Below are 21,916 nucleotides of genomic sequence, written 5' to 3'. Positions count from 1 at the left end.
GTGCTTTTGAACTTTCTCAGTGTCAGGGTGGTAAACTAAGTAAGCAGGGCTGCTTTTGTCATAACCTACAAAAAGTCCCGGGTCACATCTGGAGTCAAGTTTTCCCTTAATCTGTTTGTATGTGTAACATTCAGATCCAAATTTTTGCATTTTTGATACATTTGGCATTTTTCCTGTTAACATCTGGTAAGGGGTTTTTCCTGTACGCTTGTTAAAGCACCTGTTTCGTACTGTGGCTGCCGTCTGAACAGCATAGTTCCAGAGACATTTAGGTAGCTGTCTTTCAATAAGCATACATCTCCCCATTTCAAAAAGAGTACGCCAGCCTCTTTCAGCTGTGCCGTTTTGATGCGGTGAATAGGGCGCTGATGTCTCATGCTTAATATTGTTTTTCCTTAGTAGAGTTTGAAAGTCTTTGCACATAAACTCTGTTCCATTGTCTGATCTCATACATTTAACTTTTCCATAAGGAGCAGTATCTGCTAAAAACTTTTCAGTTGCTTGTACTGTGTCAGCTTTTGTCTTGAGAAAATATACAAACACTGCATTTGAATAGTCATCAGTGAATGACTGCACGTACTTGTATCAATCAATAGATTCATTTGGTACGGGACCAGCTAGGTCTGTGTGTACCATCTGCAGTGGGGCATCAGCTTTTGTGTCAGGGTCTCTACTCCTAGTTTGCACAAATTTTCCCTGTATGCATACTTCACACTCTTGATCAGGCTTAGCCGCCTTCCCCTTAATCTGCATACCATTAACCACCTTTTGTAGTTTAAGTACATCATCATAGTTGCAATGTCCTAAGATTTCGTGCCATGTCTGCATGTCATGACAGGTATTACATTTATCATTACCATCAACCTCAGTGTGCAGATAATACAATTTACCGTACACATGAATGTTGTAAATGGTACCATCTTTGTGTCTTAGTTCGTCCTCTCCTTGTTTGAAAATCACCGTTGCTCCAGAAGCTGTGGCTGATTTCACCGAAAAAATGTCCTGGGGATAAGATGGTATAAACAACGCGCCCCTCAGCGTTGCTTTGCATCTCCGCCCAGTGTTGTCGATCAGGAACACCTCTGCGTCCCCTTTCCGTTGAGCCACGCCCCTGCACAGAGTGCCATCAGCCAACTCCACACAGTGCGTTTCAGACTTGAAAGTGTCATCAAAATGTTTAAACTTGTTAATGTCAGTAATAATATGGGAGGTAGCACCAGTGTCTACCATCAGACCTTTATCCTGGATGTTGTGCGCTGGCTGCTGTCCAATCCCCATGCTCGCGTCTTTGATCCTGAAGGCGTAATCCTCTGCCTCCGCTGCAGGTCCGCCGCCGCTCTCATCTGCGATTTTTCTTGCTCCATCCTGTTTATTCCTACGTCTGCAGGTGGCATCACAGTGACTGTCGGTCCTGCAATGGCCGCACCACGTCTTCCGTCGACATGCTTTAGCGCGATGTCCTTTAGTTCCACATTTAAAACACACAATGTCAATGTCGTCATTCCTTCTGTCTCGCGCGCTTGACTTCACGGGTCCCCGTCCTGCCCTCGCTGCCGAGCTCATCACATTGTCACTCGATTCTGTTGCAGTTAACTTTTCTGTAGCTTCAAAACTTCTCAGCTTAGTTTTGAATTCTGTGAATGTTATTTTATCTTCATTGTTTGCAACGTGTATGGCAAATGGTTTAAAACTTTCAGGAAGTCCCTTCAAAACCATAGCAATAAGCAAACCATCGCCGAAAGTTTCACCTGCGTTCCGCAGCGCCGTAATGGCGGCCTCCGCCCTGATAGTGTAGTCAGTCACTGTTTCTCTGCTCGCCTTCTGCAGCGACGTCAACATTGTATACAGGTTAATTATGCGGGGCTTTCCCTTCCCTGCATAGTGCTCACGTAATATTTTCAGTGCTTTTCTTCCATCGTCTGCTGCTTCCCTCATAACTAATGAGAGGCTTTTATCATCCAAAAGTTGTATTAACTCTGCATAAGCGTCAGCATTCTTCTTACTGTCCGTTCCTCTTTCTTCCTCGGTGTGTGGTTCTCCCAGAACCGTTTTCTTTAGTCCAGATAAATGCAGGTATCCTAGCACTTTAGTTTCCCATAGTTCGTACTTAGCTTCATCTCCGTCGAAAAAGAGCCGAGGTAGCCTGCTTGCTCCTCGAGCCTCCATGATGCTCGTTGTTAGCCGTTAGCACGCTGTGCGTCGCTACTTTCTCTCAGCAACAAAAACATCCACACAAAAACTCCTCTCCGAGCTGCTCCTGGGCCCATAACCTGTTGAACTGCGCGGTGTTTCTTGCGCTGAATCCGGAGAAGGAGGCGACGGAGGAAAAACTTTCATTAGCTCATCTGAGCATATTTATTTGTCTCTCACAATTGCAGGTGCAGCATAACCAATTACTGACCACATGGCTGACTCACTTCTCGCACAGGTAGAAGGGTGTGGCTTAAAGGTGTGTTCACACCGCACTTCGCCCCGCGACACGTTTCAATGTTAAGTGAACGTGTAGACGCGAATCGGGCGAATCTTTTTTTCGCCGATACGCGCGACAAGATTTGATTGACAGCGCGAAATTTTTCCTCGTGAACGGCGAGCGCGTTCACGTGGATTCGCGCCGCGAATAATTCGCCCCGCGAATAAAGTTAAAATATTTCAACTTCTTCGCGGCATTCGCGTTGAAACAGCCAATCAGCGTCCACTCCCTGAGTGACGTAGCGTTCACTGCCTGATCCAGATCAGACAGCAATATGGAAGAAAAATTAATACTGGCAGTGTCGTCGTTCCCAGTTATATTTAATATCAGATGTTCCGGGTACAAAAACCGAAACATGAAGATGAAGGCTTGGCTGGAGGTCAGCAAGGAAGTCGGGCTGGGTGGTAAGTTTTTAAAATTTACTTTACTTAAAAGTTACTTTATTCCAGCTATCAATAGTACTTTACTATGAACCAAGCTAGTGAGTTAGCAGTTAGCATTCAACAGTTCAGTTCGGATTTCACAACGTAGGTTTGTTTCTTGTCAGAGGACGAGTGCAGAAAAAAGTGGAAGGGGCTCAGGGACACGTACCTGAGGGAGAGGAGGAAGGAGACAGAAGGAAAGAGGAGTGGATCAGCAGCAGGGGCTTTTAAAAAGTGGAAGTTCTCTGCGATCCTGTCTTTCCTCGACCCGTTTGTTACTCCCAGGGAGACGAGTAGCAACATGGGGGTCGAGGAAGACAGGATCGCAGAGGACCAGGGTTCAGAGGCAGCAGCAGGGACAGCAAGTGACACAGGAGGTTGGTCGATGAGTGAACACACACACACACACACACACACACACACACACACACACACACACACACACACACACACACACACACACACACACACACACACAGCATGACAAATTCATTATTTGTTCTATAGATTGATAACAACCTCTTGTCACCTCAGAAGATGTCGCTTGTTCAAGCATGGAGGAGGCTGCTGCTGCCTCTGAACCCACACCACCACCACCAACACCACCACCCCCTGCTGCTGATGCCACTCCTGCCACTCCTGCTACTCCTCTTTTCGCCCCAGGTATGTCATTTAACATGAGAGAAATCACATTTATTTTATGCTACACTTCGTTTATGTGGTCATGAGGGTCCCTATGCGTGAATTATGTTTTGAGTATGACTAGTTATGTATTCATAGCCTTTCATGTTGAATGTATTTTTTGTCTGTTTCCTGACCCAAAAATGTTGTCTCCTTTTCAAACAGGGAGAAGGAGAAGGAGAGTGGAGGGGAGGGGCAATGAAATAGAGCGGTGCCTCTTGGAGGTGTTGAGGAGGCCGCCTCCACCTGCTCCAACTCCAGCACCAGCTCCAGCTCTCTGTGCTGATGAACACTTTTTACAAGGCTTGCTTCCTTCCCTGCAGCGATTGCCACCCCATGCCAAGGAGGAAATCAAATTTCAAATTCATAAACTTTTATACGAAGCAAACTCCTGCTATAACTCTGTATTGCTTAATTTGGACAATTAGATAAATAGGTTCACTGGGGTGACAATCGTTGCAGGGAACGATCCATGTCCTTTTTTTTTTTTTTCTTTTTTCCACACACACACACACACATACACACACACACACACGGCTGCACAAATAAATGTATTTATTTTTAAATGTGGCTTCATGTTCTTTATTTTAAAAATACAGTTGACACACTGTTTACGCTACTGTGTATGCTTCATTTATCCAAAGATAACCATAGCTACTTTTTGATAATTTGGTGTAATGTATGTAGACATGTAAAGCTGGTTTACCTCTATACAATTAAATTGGGTCTCTAGCCATTATAGGATCCAGTTTCCAAACCATCTTCCTACCATTGCACTGCTTGAAGTCATGTTGTTTGATGCAAATTATTTGCAACTTTGACTATTGATGTATAGTTCATGTTTGCTTAAGGTATTTTTGCTAGTTATGTTGTGCCCAGCTTGTTGAGCACAAACAAGAACAGGAGGTCCACACAGGGAGAGTTAAATGTCCCGTTACATTTATTTAGTAACTCAAAAAAAAACACATCAGTATTCAGTAGTGTGGTGTTTGAGTGATATGAACCGAACAGTTAAACTAAACTATGAGTATGCAAACAAAGGCTAAAGGGCTAGAATAACAACCCCAAACAAAACCCAGTTGGGTGCCGGGCAGCACCAGCCTTCCAGGTGGGAGAGTGAGAGCACCATGTTGGATTCCCCCCATCTTATGCAGGCTTCCGGCAGGTGAGTTCAATCCCTCAGTGAGGTGGCCAGGCAATCAGCTTCCCTGGAAGAAGAACAGAGGCCAGCAGAAGGGAAGCAAGACGGCTCAGGACCGTCACAGTTACCTGATTTAAAATATAAACAAACTAACATTAACAAATTTAATTAATAATGTAATTCAGAAGAGTGACACAGTGAATATAGTAATTGCAGGAAGTAGGCTCAATAGTAATCTGTGGGTGGCTCTTAAAAGAGCCGTTTTGGGTGTGCTGGTGCGCTACACGTTGTCCTGCCATGGGACGGTTCCCTCTGCGGAGAAGAAGGATGTGAAGGCCTCCCGAATCCTGATGGCTTCCCTCACTGAGTTGTTGGCAGCAACTCTTCCCAGACCTGGCAGTGGGTCCTCCTCACCAACTGGGATGTTCCCCCTCAATGCACTTGGGGGGGTTGTCCTCCGCAGGAAGTTGTGGAGAACACAGGTAGCCTTCACACACTTCTCCGCAACGTCTACGTTGACCTCGAAGGCACGCCTGTAGACCCTCCACTGGGAAGAAAGGATCCCAAAGGCATTCTCCACAACCAGCCGAGCCCGGGACAGACGGTAGTTGAATACCCGGCGCTCTCTTGGCAGGTTGCGACCAGGGAATGGCCTCATGAGGTTTCTCCGGAGTGGAAAGGCCTCATCAGCCACAAAGACGTGTGGCTGTGGTCCTCGGTGGTCAGCTCCTGGTAGTGGCAGGTCAGCAGGCAGTTGGAGGGTGCCAGACTGAAGCGCTGCACCAAAAGCAGAGTTGGCCAGAATCCCACCATCGCTGGTTCTTCCGTAGCCCCCGACATCTATCACCCGGAAACAATATTCCGCATCTACAACTGCCAAGAGAACCAGAGAGAAAGTTCCCTTGTAGTTGAAGAACTGGGATCCAGAGTGAGCAGGGGCTTTGATGACCACATGCTTGCCATCCAATGCTCCACAACAAAGAGGGAAATTCCACCGCTCCTCAAACCTCCCTGCAATGGACCTCCACCCATCTGTTGTGGGCACAGCCATGAACTCCTCCACCAGACAGTCCCAGATGGCAGTGGCAACATCAGGGATGATGCCGGAGACAGTGGAGACCCCAACACGGAAGCTGTTGGCGATGGTCCTGTAGGAGTCCCCAGTGGCTAGGTATCTGCAGAATAAAAAAAATAATAATAATTGAAATGAAATGTTGTAGTGAAGATACTATAGGTGTAACAATCATACATTTACAATCATTTTGCCACGTCTATTTATAAAAAAAAAAGCCACATTTACAAAGAGTAATATTTCATCAACATAATTGATCTATTTATTGTATTTGACTACATACTATACTATTGTCGGCAGAGGATAATCAATCAATCATCGGAATATGTAATCTGCTACGTCCACTAAATGGCGCTGTCTACCATGGAAAATGTTTATGTTTATGTTAGATTTCGACACACAACTTTATGAAACTAGCACTCACCGGAGACAGATGGACAGGCGCTCCGAAGCCGAGATGGAGCGCCTGTAGTTGGTGTCCAACCGTGAAATCCTAGCACCGATCCTAGCTAGCAGGTCATCAAACTGGGCCGGAGTCAACCTCAAATACCGCTGGAAGCGGTCGTCGTCCAGACGGAGCTCCTGGAGAAGACGGTGAAATTCACCGAGCTCTGTACGGCTCCGATTTACATGATGAACCCATAAACGACGGGCATTCCGACGTCTCTCCCTCTTCCACAACAGATACAGACACGCAATGGTGGTTATCTCGGCCATGGTTGATGAGAGACTGAATTGGCATGAAGGACTGTTGCCAGGCAAAAAAAAAATTCGCCCCGCGAATAATTCGCCCCGCGAATGCACACAAAAATGCACAGCGACAGATTATGATTTGTCGCGCGGCAACATTCGCCTATTCGCGCGAATAGGCGAAATGGGACAAAGTGCGGTGTGAACACACAGTAACACAACATGTGACAACCTGACATTTGACTTCTGGCTTATCTGACTGCGACACATAGTGGCAGAAATAATGAACTGCATTTCAACAAGAGATAACAAACAGAACTTAATTTCTTCAATCTGTTATTGTAAAGCTGAGTACATAAAACTAAAGTGTGTCACTCAACAATCTCTAAACAGGTTTTACAATTCTTTGTTCTTTGTTAACATAATGTGGTAAAATGAAGGATATCTAAATTAAAGGTATTTTAATTTAGATATCCTTAAATTAAAATAATAGTTTTTGTGCAACTCAACTTTGTGCAGAACGGCAAATCTCCGTTAACATTGTTGTCCTATTATTCCTGCTCGAGGCTGCAAGCAACCTCCACTTCTCTATCTCCCACTCCTCGTTTTCTGGGTTACCGGCAAATTCCCTTATTTTTCACAGGGCTACACAGAGAATCTGACAACATAACTAGCTAGTTTACACAGTTGAAAGCTAGCTTGATCCTCTTACTTGTCTCTTTGTAGATGCCCTTGAGACCCTTTTTCTGTGGGCTTTGCACTCTCATAGGCACCGCCAGAGCTGCAGAATGACGCCTTCTTCCCCTAAGGCCATCGCTCCACCTGCACCATCGTCAAGTGTCACCCCCCCTTTCATTCCTAATGGTTTGGGGGGGGGAAATATCTGCTGTCACTTAGCCAGCACTGCCTCGAGGCACCAGGCTTTAACAAAAAACACGGCAACAATAAAAGAATAAATAAAACAAAAAGCAATGAAAAAAAAACAACTAAGTCAGACCTGCACACAAACTAACCAAACCCACAGTAGGACTGGTTTGTTTGCCATCTCTAGCTTTTCTAGCCCTTCCTGCATTCTATTCCAGCCCAAAACCAAACTGAATGAAGTAATTTGAACTATAATTATTTTGGAAGGCTCGGAGAAAGTACAAAGAGCCTTATTGAGCTGACATAGATTGTCCAGGCCTGGTACAGAGCAATACGGTGCCTCATCACTAGCACTCAATGTAAGCTTAATGGTGGATATAATAGGTGTCAAGACATTCTCTCTCTCCACTGGGCTGAGTTTTCAAGCATGAGCTTCTCTTCCTGGGAAAGCCTGTAAAGGAAACAGCCTGTAGCAAATCTCCAGTCTTACACTTTTACCCTGTCACTGAAGTTAGATGTGGGTGGAAAGCGTATATCAGCAGCACAGTCTGCATGAAGGCAAGCTTACCACTTTCACTGTAGGCCTAAAAAAGCTTGGCTCGGTTGGATCAATCCTCCTTTAAATGGAGACCATAATTCACCTGAGGTTTGACAGGGCACTGAACATATCTAAGGCTGGAGGAAAAATTCTCTAACTCCGTTTTCCTTTTTTTTTTTTTTTTTAAGGAGTGTGCTGTAGTCCTGGTGTTTTTTTGACAATGTGTGCACTTAGGATAACTGATGGGGTCGGTTGGTTCAACAGGTGTTTTCTCCTGATTGACTATTCATGTATTCAACCTTCTTTTATTCAGCTGTTCTATTCCACAACAAGAAACATTTATTCACAATGTGTGACACCAGTGACAATGTATGATATACTCTGGTGATTTCTGATGGATCATAGAACATGTATTTATATTAATGCCAAAATAGCATATTCAACAACATCACCAACATTAAATTCAGAACAGTGGATGTTGTGTATGATCTGTGGATTTATTTTAAATCTATATTTAATTTTTGTGTTTATATATTTATTAGATGCTGTCAGGGCTTTTGGCAGATGCTCAATGTGTATTACAGACATCCAGTCACCCTAGAAGAAAAAAAAAACAGAAACCATAGTTTGCTGTGAGACCACTGATCCTCTCTGAGGCCACTTCAGTGGACGAGTTGTCTGATTCTAATTGGAAAAGAGAAGAGACCGGGATGAGGAAACACTAATGCTAATCAGTAAGCTTTCAAAAGGTGAATTGGCTGTCTGTGTTGGATAAGGTATGAGGGGCACGGTTCATAACGCATGTGTGCTTACATCTGTGGAAGTGTGTCCGGGTACCAAACGGGGATGTAGGCTTTGAATTACGTATCAAATCTGCAACATGCAAGTTGGATATGTTTTTACCAGCACGGATCCTATTTCCCTGGCGGAATGAAGAGGTTTGTTAAGAAAACCCTTTGGTTCACACATCTATCTTCACCACACAACTCTGATACCTGCCGAGGGGAAAAGGATGAGGATTTAGTGCTCATTTATTATTTATATGACAGTGAGTGAGAGAGGGAGAGGATCCGAGAAGCCTTCATAAGTCCATGTGTAACAGGGTTGAACCTAGGCCCCGGGAGTCTTAGGCCTGCTCAGGTGATTTCAGGGAGGTAATAAAAAAGGCAGGGCAAGGGGCCATTTTGAACATTTCCTTGTCCAGAGACCAAGAATCACATGTCCAACGAGGTAAAATCCTTAAAACTAAAGGGGCTATATTCATCAAATTACTTATGTTGGTTATTTCGGTTTAACATAGAATACACGACATTACAAATATAAAACTGATGTTTTTGTCCCCATTCACACTCTATTTGAATCATTTTACTATTAGCAAATGCAGGCTTTAGTATTCACACTGGTTTGTCTCACGCATGCTTTCAGCAACACTCATGACAGTCTTGACACAGGGTTGCCAACTTTGGGATTTTGGCCGGAGTGAGTCTCTGTAGAATCTTATAATGCTTACATTATAACAGGGTCCATGGGTGGAATTGTTGTTGGTGGGGGGGCGGGGGGCAATTCGTTCGAAGCAACAAGAGATCTAACAGGTTTTTTTTGGGGGGGTTTTTTGCGTGTGCGTGAGAGCGTGAGATTGATGCTGAAAGCGTGAGTGTCACGCCAGATGCGTGAGAGTTGGCAACCCTGCATGACAGTACTCGCTCTCTGCACAACAGTATGCGCCTGGCCAGAGCTCCACCTCAGTAAATGGCAAGGTGCATGAATAGCCTTCTTGTGTAGTACATATGACAAGTTAATAATGTGTAGTTATCTAGCTATTGTAGATAGATAAAAAATAACTTTTAAGAAGGAACAAGAAATGACATTTCTGTTATGTTTTTATTCCATTATCCATTATTAGTTTTTATATTTTTCATGGAGCAGGATGCAGTCTGAGGGATGAGTTTTCGGAATATGGGTAGGGTTTCAGCAGTAGGGAGCTCGCTCCACCATTGTAGAACCAGGAGCTTTTGAACTTGGGATGATATTGAAGCTTTTTGAATATCTTTAATATTTTTGTGACGGCCCTCTGGCTGTCTTTGTGTGGTGTTGTGGAGCTGCACAATCGTTGTTTGCTCCTCCCTGTCGTTCTCTCCTCTCAGGTGATTCCTGGTGGGTGGAGCTGCACAATCAGTGGGGGCGGCAGATATAAGGCTCACCAGTCTGCCCTTGGCTCTCTCCCTCTCCAGACACCATTTGACTTTTGTTACACCATTATTTTTGTTAACTTCTGTTTATCAATAAATTATGATTACTTTTGCTGTTAGACCTTGGCAACACAGTCTCACTCCGAGAATGTCAAATTACGACTAGTGGCAAGGACACTTTAGGGTCCGTCACTGACGGGAAAGGTACCCTTTGGCGTCGTCTGCAGACGGAGAAGGGATTCAATTCACTACAATGTAATGCCATCCCCGTCAATGTTTGACGTTCAGAGCGGGTGCTCCAGCAGCCCATTCACTCCTGTATTAACCCGACTATGGCTCTAGGCCTAATAGACGTTGTGAGCATCTTTCCTATTGGATAGTTATTAGGATTTTTTAATGTGAAAATGGCGGACATACTTTATAATAACATGGTTGCTATGACGGTTGCTATGGACTCGCGTGCCGTCCCTGAGAAGCAGAAAAAAAAACGGTCAGCTATTTTTAAGTTGAAGAAACAATATGATTAGGTTATATATACATATATGTATATCCTACATAAACAATGTATGAATACATTAGATATCTATATATCTTAGGGACCTATAGACTGTATCTCTGTTGCTGCAGCAGCAGAGAGTTTATTCTGTTTTGACACTTTGTATTGATATTCAATTCAATTCAACTTTATTTCGCCATGTATACAAATACTAGGAATTTGATTCTCCATGCAGGCAACACAGTAAAACAGAAAGACAAAAACACAATACAAGGACAAACAGGATGAGCAATAAATTAATAGGAATGTAGATAGTGCAGTGTTAAATAAAAATAGAGTACAATGGAGTCCAAGTTTAAGAGTTATTTAGGAGGGCTATTGCTTGGGGGAAAAAACTGTGGCGGTGGCGTGATGTTTTGGGCAAAATAGCCCTGTACCGCTTTCCAGAGGGGAGAAGATTAAACAGACTATTGGCAGGATGAGAGGGGTCGGCCGCAATCTTCACAGCTCTGTTAATGGACCTGGAGCTGTGCAGGTCCATGATGGGGGACAGGGGGCAGCCGATGATCCGCTCTGCTGCCCGGACAACTCTTTGTAGCCTGGCCTTTGCGCGGGCTGACGCAGAGGCAAACCAGACAGTGAGGGAGGATGTTAGCACACTCTCAATGACCGCTCTGTAGAATTATACCATGATGGGGGGACTGACCTGTAGTCCTTTCAGGCGGCGGAGGAAAAACATGCGCTGCTGGCCTTTCTTCACTAGTTGGGAGATGTTATTGTCCCATTTGAGTGTGTTGGTGATGGTTGTGCCCAGGAACTTAAAGTGCTCTACCACAGTAACGGATGAGTTGTTAATGACCAGAGGAGGATGAGTCGGGGGCTTTTATTGATGTTAAGCTCCAGGTTACTGACTGCACACCAGGACTCCAGGAGACTGACCTCTCTGCAGTAGGCTGACTCATCGTTGTTGGAGATGAGGCCTATTATGGTGGTGTCGTCCGCATATTTGATGGTTTTGACAGAAAGGTCTCCAGAGGTGCAGTCATTGGTGTAAAGGGAGAAGAGCAGGGGGGACAGCACAGAACCCTGGGGGGCACCGGTGTTAACTGTGCGGGGCTGTGAGAGCTGTGGGCCCAGCCTGACATACTGAGTCCTGTTGGTGAGGAAGTCTGTAATCCATGAGCAGAGGAGGGGGTGAATGTTCAGATGGGTCAGTTTGCTGTGGAGGAGGTCGGGGATGATGGTGTTAAAGGCAGAGCTGTAATCCACAAACAGGAGTCCTGTGTGTAATATTTTGTATTACATTCTTCCCTTAAATGATTATAATGTTTACAGTGATTGTTTTATATGTATTTTTTATGTATGTCGCTTTGGATAAAAGCGTCTGCCAAATACTTAAACATAAACATATATAAACACCTGAAAGTTTTTAGATCAGCTAAACCCACCAATCTGTTTCACTGGATTCAGAATAAAACCAAATTCTGTCTTACCCAACAATGTTAGTATTTGAATATTGTTACTTGAACGACTTATTCAAGGTTACAATTATACTGTTGAGAAAGTATTGTCTTACATTTTGCCTAAAATGAGAATGCATCATAATCAGTGGCGGCTGGTGAATTTTGTTTTAGGTGGGGCTGAATGTTTGTAAACCAAACCCCTGTAGGGGGGTCTGGGGTCATCCTCCCCCAGAAGATTTTTTTGTGATTTTCACATACAAATGAAGCATTCTAGTGCATTCTGACAAAATAATAAAGACAAAATAGAACATTTCCTTACAAAGACGATTGGGGCCGAGAACTAAGTTTTAACTTAATTTATTTGCCTTGTAGAATTCAGCAAGATTAAAAGTGCAAATACATCAATAAAAATTGGGAATTATACACAAGTTAACATTCAATTCAATTCAATTTTATTTATAGAGCGCCAAGACATTACATGTCTCATGGCGCTTTACAGAGTGTTGAACATTCAGAGTGAGCCCATGAGTAACAGGGGCGAGGGGCGGACCTTGAGCAGATCCATGACTCAAGGGCCTGACCCATCTGCCTAGGGTCAGTTACAGGGCAGTAAAGTTTGTATACATGATAAATGAATAGGTTAGTTAAGTGTAGAGAATAGAACATGGTGTTTAGAGCCACCTGGGTGTATGTTACAAAGAGGTAGGATGGTTACATAACCAGTATGATAATGCATGAATTCCATTTAGTGTCAGAAAGTTCAAATAGTCCAGTGTAGGGATGAATTGTCATAGGGATTAGGAATTGTCATAGGGCAGTAGTGGATCGCTAGGCAGTGCAGGCCAGGAATCCGGTCAAGGGGACAGCAACAGGTGATGGTAGGGCAGTCATAAGGATGGGACTTCAGGTGCGATGAGGGCCAAATACAAGGATGGTTGGAAAGCTAGACTAGCTATACTGTATAGCCACTGTCCATCTGATTGTCTAGTTAGCTGACACATATTACCCCCCCTACACAATCTGGACTGTGGTCCTAACTTTTACCCCTGTTGGCTTTTACAATCTTTATCTCCATCATTTTTTCATTTCATTCATTTCATTGACAAGCAATTATAATATGGTCATACTCTTGTTTGCTAGCGGCTACAATTTCAGTACTATTGAAGATCTTTGCTCCTTATCAACTCTGTGGTAATATTTTTTTTCACAAAATACAACCAATAGTACGTTAATGTTAAATCTTACTTGTGAAAAGTAATCCCCCGATTCCTATTTTCGACGGTCCGCTCATTTGAGCAGGAATACGTTGAATACCAGCCCAGCATCCTTGTTTTCTTCTGTAGACGCTACCTGTCAATTTAGGCTGCTCACCGGCTCCTCATCCACACACTTCAAGATGGCGGCCGAATTTCTCACGTCACAGCAGCCAATGCTGCATCTATGATAAGATGTCTATGGTTCTACCGAGGATGGTGACTTGTGTGGACTTGGGACCGTTAAATATCCCAGGATGCATTTCGCATTCCCATGTTTTAAAATAGTAGTATGTAAGATATAATAATAGGCTATATATAGGAACATTTTACATATATAACAAATGTAGGCCTATTCATTCAAAATATTGACGTACTATTTTAAAATTAAAGAGGCTGGGGTTTTGTTTTATATAATTTCTTTATATTGTATATGTTGTATAGGAAACTCATCGCAACGGCAAAGAAAATCCCAGTCGGAACCATCCGATCGCGCGCGTGTGTGTGTGTGTGTGTGTGTGTGTGTGTGTGTGTGTGTGTTTCAGAGGGGAACCTTCAGGGCCCTCTAGGCCAGAGCTAAAATTGGTTCAGAAAACCAAAGCTTTTGAAAGGCATTTCAACTCCACCAACTATACGCGATACCCGAGGATGACGGGATCAACCAAGGAGCAAAAGTAAATTAAATTAAAAGCAAAGGATCAGTCGCCATCAACCACTTCATCCAAAAGGACAGGAGGATGGACTTTGTTTTCAAGTAATGCGATCATCAAAGGGTAAGTTATTTAAAAACGTATAGGCCGCCGTGCCAACTGATTTTATTCTGGCCGCCTCTGCCACTGTTTTGTGTATGTTAAGGCTTATTTGGGAAAATGGTCATTGTGCAGAATTACCAGTCAATCTGTAAATTTACCAACTCAGCGGTCATTATGCACGGTAAATGTGCATAACATTTCATGTAATGCTGTGTGCGCTGTATCATGACAGCGCGCACACAGCAGCGACAGACTTCAGAACCATGGACAGTGAGAAACCGCAGTGTGTGACTGGCGTGGCTGGAGTCCACGGACCCGCTCCCGAGGGGGACACGGATCGGAGTTTCGCCGTGTGTCACTCCTTTCCCGGGGCTAGAGTTAGGCTGTGCGTGGTTGTGTGTGTCTGTCCGGCGTGGTTGTGTGTGTCCGGCGTGGCTGAAGTCCACGGACCCGCTCCTGAGGGGGACACGTATCAGCGTTTCGCTTTTTCGTTTTTGTGTCGTTCCTTTCCCAGAGCTCGAGTTTCGCCTCGATCAACGTTAACGTATGACAACAATAAACGCGCAGTCATTGCGCGTTTTATTTTATTTTATTTCCCATCATAACCTTTCCCGGGAATCAGGAAATAGTCTTGATCAGATTCAGATTTCCCGGGAATCCCGTCTCCCGGGATTAAAACCTAATGACGACCCGCCCATGTTGGAGAGGTTCTTTTCTATGACCCGCCCACGTTAAAGAGGTAGCCTACTTTTTTAGATTGAAACGCGACGTGCCTGTTACTGTTGGTGGAAAAGCGGCAATTGTGGCTTGGCTTACATGACATTTTGTTGGTTTTGTGTGGTAGGGCTATCTGCTGTCATGCGTTTTTCACCCCGGGCCGTTGTCATATTCTACTGAAGTTCACACACAGCTTGTGTGATGATGCGATTATTTGTCAGGAGGATTTGCATTTTGCTTAAGCTTAAGAGATAGATGGTTTTAGTTTTGGTGATAACTCTCACTCTCTATGTGCTGTTTGCTTGTTGCATTTCTATTCTAATCGGTGTAAATTCTCGCTCATTCATAATTATTATATCAATAGTCTACTCTCCAACTACATAGGCAGTTGGGCCTATTTTCATTTAGTCATTTTCTGTAACATCCACGCATATATCCTGCATTTAATACATGTACGTGTGTACACGTTATATGCACAATATTCTGAATAAACCCCCGAACATATTGATTCTAGGTTCCTGTGATAGGAGCGGGATGCTGTGATGAGGAACATTAATGTACACAATGTATGCACCGTTCACGTTGCAAACGACTTCATGAATTCAAACAAAAACATTCATTGTAACATATCATTCATTCATAGCTCTGCTCCAAACCATGTTAACGACGTTAAGTGCGGCTGTGTTGTTTTTGTCGTAAACTAGGGTCCGCTGGCTAGGAAATAGACAACAGATATTCTAAGGTGTCCTTCAAAATTCACCTTGGAATATCTTTCTATTTTCCGCAGTTTAGACTTATAATTAATAAGTTACTTTTGTATTGAACTTGACTTTCTGACCTTTTTTTTTTTTTTTATCCCTGTCTGGTGGCTAGTCACGTCACCCTGAGAGATGCGCATGGACAGATTTTGTAGTGACACAGCCTATAACCTATTCGTGAAAGCAAAACATCAAGCTCATTGATTTAACGAGGCATGTTATTTGAAACAATTAATTAAGTTATAACGTGTGAGAGGTCATTCCTCCTCCTGAGTGTGCTTCCTATTTATGTCTAGTGTACCCGTACTGTCCACAAGCACCCCCCCCCCCCTCCCAATATGGATATTGAGAATTGTTGCCACGTCTCAGTGGTGGTGGTGTCATATAAATGAAAGAGGGCATTCAAATATACTAAAGTGATTCATTAGAAGGCCGAAGCCCTAAAGAAAGTGATGCAATAGGTGGCTGAGGCGAGGACATTAAGCAGTAAGCTATATACCTGGGATCTCTTTTATATCAAAGAGGGTCTCAAAGGACACATGTGATTATCAACTTGGGGGCTCCCAGTGGCGGAGCCAGACTTTTTTTCAAGGGGTGGCAAGAGGGTGGCCAAGGCTTTTATAGGGGGGTCCATATTGGGGGGGGGGGGAACGCATTGGCAACAAGCCGTTGCTAGAAATTAATCTAAATTAGTTGACAAGAGATAGAATCTTGTCCATTAGACCTTCAGGGTGCATCTTGGGATTACTCTGTGAAAATTGTTGGTCTCAGACCCCCCCCTCCCTGCCCTCGGGGTCTGAGAAGGCCAAGTTTCGGTGTGGGGGTCCCAGTTAGGCCCTAGAATAAGGTATTCAAGTTTCAGGGTGGTAGGACCTTCCTATCCCAAAAATTCTTCTTTCCACCACATTCTGATCCACTAGGTCTTGCACACAACATTTCTGAGAGGCTTTGTCCAAAAAACTGTCAATTTTGGAAAACTTTTTTTCTGTAAGAGCTAGAACTCCAAATCTCAGATATGTCGTTCTCAGGACCCTGGGAAATGTGTGTATACATTTTGGCATGTCTATCTATCTCGAAAAGGCTGGAAAAGGGGCATGACCTCCAACAGTAAGGTAAATGTGAATAAGACTAAGAATAAGAGGTTAGTTTCTAGTCCCCATTTTTGGTGGGATGGAGGTGTAAATGTGTGCCTTAAGGTGTGTAGACACAGCTGGCCTGTGGACAAGTTTTTGAAGTCTGAGGTCAAAAGGAGCTAGCACCACACCCCTTATGAGATAACAAAAAGTTAATGTGCATTTCTCTCATAACTTTTTGTCATTATTAAAAAGAGGCCTGATATTCTCAGATATGCAACTTCAGGTCAAAATCTTTCAAGCGAGCCGGTGAGGTGCAACGAGATCAGATGGAGCACTTGCTGAGTAATTTCTTGTAGGGCTGGTGCCCCCAAGTTGATAATCCTATGTGTCCTTTGAGACCCCCATTGATAAAAAAGAGACCCCAGGTCTATATCTTACTTGTTACTGGCCTTGACTCAGAAGTTACCTATTGCATCACTTCCTTTAGGGCTTCGGCCTGCTAGTTGATCATTGTAGTATATTTGAATGCCCTCTTTCATATATATGACACCACCACCACTGGGACGTAGCAACAATTCTCCATATCCATATGGGGAGGGGGGGGGGGGGGGTGCTTGTGGACAGTAGGGGTACACTAGACATAAATAGGAAGCTTGCAATGAGGATTTCAATCATCAGAAATAGTCAATACACACTCAGGAGGAGGAATGACCTCTCACACATGATAACTTAATGAATTATTTCAAATAACCCTGCTCGTTAAATCAATGAGCTTGGTGTTTTGCTTTGACGAATAGGTTATAGGCTGTGTCACTACCAAATATGTCCGTGCGCATCTCTGACGTAACTAGCAACCAGACGGAGATAAAAAAAAAATACAAAACAAGTTGATTACAAAAGTAACTTATTAATTATACAAGTCTAAACTGTGGAAAATAGAAAGATATGGGGGACGATCGATGGCAACCATCACAGCAAGTCACGTGACGCAGGCCCATTGAAAAGAATGGGCCAAAAAAATGTAGGCGTGTCACATGTTCAGAGCCGTTATGGTAATGCATTTTCCGCTGTGGACCAACGCAGTTTTATTTCAATCTGGAATGAGACTGGATTTAAGGAACATGGTTAGTTTCAGTTTTTGAGGGGGTCTGCTGAAAAATTCTGATAAATTGGATTATTGTAGCCTACTTGTTTTGAAGAATCCTGCACAGCCCGCCCCCTTTCTGATGTTGAAAATAAATTCCCAATTAATTTATCTATTTATTATATACGGAGACCACCAGACCTCCTCGAAGCAAAGAAAATGGTCTGTTAACCTGCTCTATTAAATCACAAGAAAGAAGACGCCATACCTGCTCTAAAAAATGTACTAAAGTTTTTTTTGTTGTTAAAGTTGTTAAATAAGAGAACATCATTACACAGTTACATGAAATAACATAATCAGCAAAGACAATGGTTTTACAGTCATGATTTAAACGGCATGCGAGCTGCTGGTTTCAGTATCCATCTTAGCAACCGTCATAGCAACCATGTTATTATATTTCTGTCGAGACCTGAAATATTCTTCATCCTACCTTTCAAACCTAACATCCTACACATTTACCGAGCGAAGATTATGAAAGTAAAATGCAAATTTCTCGCAAAAAATGTTTACATAAACACTTTAAATGGCGTAATTACTATAATATATTAATACATATTTTCCACCCAGAATAAAAAGTATGTCCGCCATTTTCACATAAAAAAAATCCTAATAACTATCCAATAGGAAAGATGCTCACAACGTCTATTAGAGCCGTAGTCAGGTTAATACAGGAGTGAATGGGCTGCTGGAGCACCCGGTCTGAACGTCAAACATCGACGGGGATGGCATTACATTGTAGTGAATTGAATCCCTTCTCCGTCTGCAGGGGACGCCAAAGGGTACCTTTCCCATCAGTGACTGACTGACTGAAGTGCCCTTGCCACTAGTCGAAATTTGACGTTCTCGGAGACTGTGTTGACCTTGGTGTGTCTCCATATTTAGCCGGGCCGTGACATTTTTCACTCATGACGCATGGGGCAATGCATGGATCAATGTTGAATAGTGCAACAGGGAGAATGGTATGTTTGTGAGATTGTTTTCTGAAGCATCAGAACTCCTTGTTATTGCTTGTAATAATTGAAGATTCAAACACCAATTATTATTGTCTGCATTTATAGTGTATTTCGACTTGTATTGCTCTACTGCAAAACTGTGGGAGTCTGTTGTTCTCCTCACAGTAGTGTGATGTGGAGGTTCAAATCATCCTTCTTTGTTTACTGTCTCAGTTAGTATTGTGGTGTGTGCTTGTAGTGAATTCTGACCCTTACCCCCTTCCCGTGTTATCACCACAGCTGCCTAGTCTTTCTGTCTTCTCTCCCTTCTTTGATTCAGCAGGCCCGGTGGGACACACATTAATACAACTGCTTGTAAAAGCACCTGAACTGAGCTGAACATGGACATTTATAGACAGAGGAAGAAAGTTATTAAGGGTGTGTGATCTATATAATAACAAGAAAGATAACAGGAAAAATGGACATCCAGTGTGGCTTACAAAACTAAATGCAATTATTTTTGTTTCAACATATAAAATAACACATAGTAGCCCTTATTGGACTTTGTTTTTGTCTCTTTAGAGACTTCTTATGGCGTGTGGGTACCATGTGGTACAAAACACCCCCTGTACACCCCTGCCACTGTCATCCGTTGGGATCACGATCACAAGCAATCCCAGGCTCACAGAATGGGTCCCCCTAAATGAGAAATAACAAATAACAGAGTAATTAGAGGCGGATTGGTGTTGAACCCTGCCAAGCATTAGCATGATAACAGAAATGTAATTAGTAACAACAGCTAGTAGGCGGGGGCTATCGCCGGGGTTTGCAACATTCTAATTTGGCTTTTTCAGTGCCGGTGATTAGAGGAATTGTGTGGTTGTAGGGCTGGCTGCGGCTTTAAATGAGTCTTTGTGGCTTTGTAAAATGAAATAATGCGAACCGCTTATCTTGGTATTTGTTCCTGCCGGAATGACGTTTTTGATGGCGGCAGTATAATTGCATTTTATTGTTCCTTTTCTTTCACCTTCTCCCATCCACCATCGGGCTATAGCCTCTTCATCACCAGAGAAGACCCTTTCCATGGCTCTCCTTCCCCATGTACCCCAGTCAATTTGATATCCTCTCATTATGCAAATCAATTTTACTTCAGCCCAAAGTGAATCGGCATGGTGGAAGGAGGGATACAGAGCAAGACAGAGACACGAAATGCAATTTCGGAGTAGATGAAAGGGCTGCACATACACAAAAACTGCATGTGAAACTCTGTGCAACTTTTCTTTGACTAGATCAAACCCTGCTGTTGCTTTTCTTCTTCATCATCTGCCAGGTCTCAGCCTCCTAATGCATGATGCATCCCATGTTAATTCAGCCTGACACCTTTTTTGCCCTCTAACAATCGCAATCCTTACCCGACGTGGGGGTGGGTTAGGAGACGGGTGGAGCTCTGGGGATACACTGTCTCCATGATTATCCTCTCCGTCTCGTACAGTAAGTCAACATTATAAATCTCAGAGGCAGTCGCAGCCAACTCCAAAGAAACCAATTACTTTCTCAATGACCAGCCTCATGTAATATTTACATTGATTAGCAGCCAGGTTCTACGTGCCTCAAGTCTGTTGAGGCAGTGTCCCCGCTTCCCCCCACCGCCTTCAGTATTCTTTGTATTGTCAAGCCGTTTCATATTTCACCAGAGCAATGCTCTGCCTGTAGTACCATTCTGCAATCACTGATATTTATTTTTGATGATTTACTCAATTGGCTCCAAGTTGGCAAATGTTTAAACTCTGGTTGAGGTGGTGATTGGCAAAAAGGTGACTTGATTATTCACCATGTAATGAGTGGGTGCGGCAGGATTACGTTTTAAATCAAAATAGAATTCCAACCAATAAAGAAATGTGCACGTTCTATATATATGAATAAAATCGTACAGCAACTGTCACTGTTGTTTATCCATTTGTCATGACGTTTGCGTGCTTTTCGATTATCAAGACCAGTGGTTTGCGTTTGGAGGGAAATAGGCCCCAAGACCCTTCAGTGACAAGAAATCTTTCTGGAAAGATGAATGGCTCTGAGCTGCATTGTATTTTACAGCTGACAGTGACCAAAAACATCTTTACATTTTTTAATAGCAGGAATTCCAGAACACACACACACACACATACACACACATACACACACACACACACACACACACACACACACACACACACACACACATGCATCCCCTCTGTTATTCCTTTTTCTGCCCTTGATGAATTGAATAAACATCATAATAAGGCTGAGTGCTTGCTAAGTGATATCAAGGGGTTATAGTCCAGACTGTTTGCAGGGTACTGTTCTGCTTCACAGGGGACCTGATGGCGTGTCCCTGTGTGCGTGTGTGTGAGTGCAGGCATGAGTCATGTATTAGTGTCTCTACGTGTGTGTGTGTGTGTGTGTGTGTGTGTGTGTGTGTGTGTGTGTGTGTGTGTGTGTGTGGCTGGGCAGATGCTGGGGTTTGTACAAGCTGTCTCACCAGGTCAATTCCATTGCCTGTCATTGGCATCCAAATCCTTTCCCTAAAACAAATACCCACATGTGTGCACCCATGCACACACACAAACACACAAACACAGAGCAACAAAACAGAGAATGAATGCTCATGGCAAGGTGGTCACATGTTATCTCATGTCCTTACCAGCCCCTACTGTTCTCAGATATCTGTCACTTATTTTAGCAACAATAATCAGGATGCAACTTGTGAAGCACGAAAGAAGCAACTCCATCGACTGTCAGATGACTTTTATTCCGATGAGCAAATTTCCGGAATCGTTCCAGAAGAGGAAGATGGGAGATTTCCACAGGCATTAGTTATGTCTTATCGCTATCCATCCATCCGTCCATATTTATTGATCTATCGCTTGACTGTATATTCTACCCTATCTGTCTGTCCTTTCTGCATCTCTTGAGCTCTAAGTTCATCTATTTATCTAGATTTGTGGTTCAGGTCTATGCGCTGGACTAGTTGTCTCTTCCATTAATTTAGTTTTATTTTATGCTCATTCCTTTCCATTTTATGTTGACCGCAAAGGTTATACGCATTCATTTCCCCATGTGTCTCTGCATCATGTAGTTTCTGTCCTTGACTTTTCTGATACAACATTGAATTGAACAAGTTCTGTATTAAGAATATACATTTTCATGATTTTTTACTGTTTAATTCATGTTAGTCGAGGTCACAAGTTCAATTTGTCTGTCATTGGAATGTAAGAGTGG

The 21,916-nt window shown here is 43.3% G+C and overlaps 1 protein-coding gene across 1 annotated transcript; it reads right to left on the bottom strand.

Annotated features, from left to right (window-relative positions):
* Positions 1-4,994: 4,994 nt before the first annotated feature.
* On the bottom strand, positions 4,995-20,126 carry LOC311338190 (uncharacterized protein; the record flags this gene model as incomplete). Its single annotated transcript, XM_084463432.1, has 6 exons — positions 4,995-5,889; positions 6,211-6,397; positions 11,032-11,178; positions 11,472-11,821; positions 19,265-19,357; positions 20,071-20,126. 6 exons carry the CDS (start codon positions 20,124-20,126, stop codon positions 4,995-4,997), a joined length of 1,728 nt encoding a protein of 575 aa, XP_084319558.1.
* Between the last annotated feature and the right edge of the window lie 1,790 nt (positions 20,127-21,916).

This window comes from Micromesistius poutassou, assembly GCF_964030765.1.
Source record: "Micromesistius poutassou genome assembly, chromosome: 2".
NCBI lineage: Eukaryota > Metazoa > Chordata > Actinopteri > Gadiformes > Gadidae > Micromesistius > Micromesistius poutassou.
The sequence above is the reverse complement of the archived record's forward strand: the minus strand, read 5'-3'. Positions and strand labels throughout refer to the sequence as shown.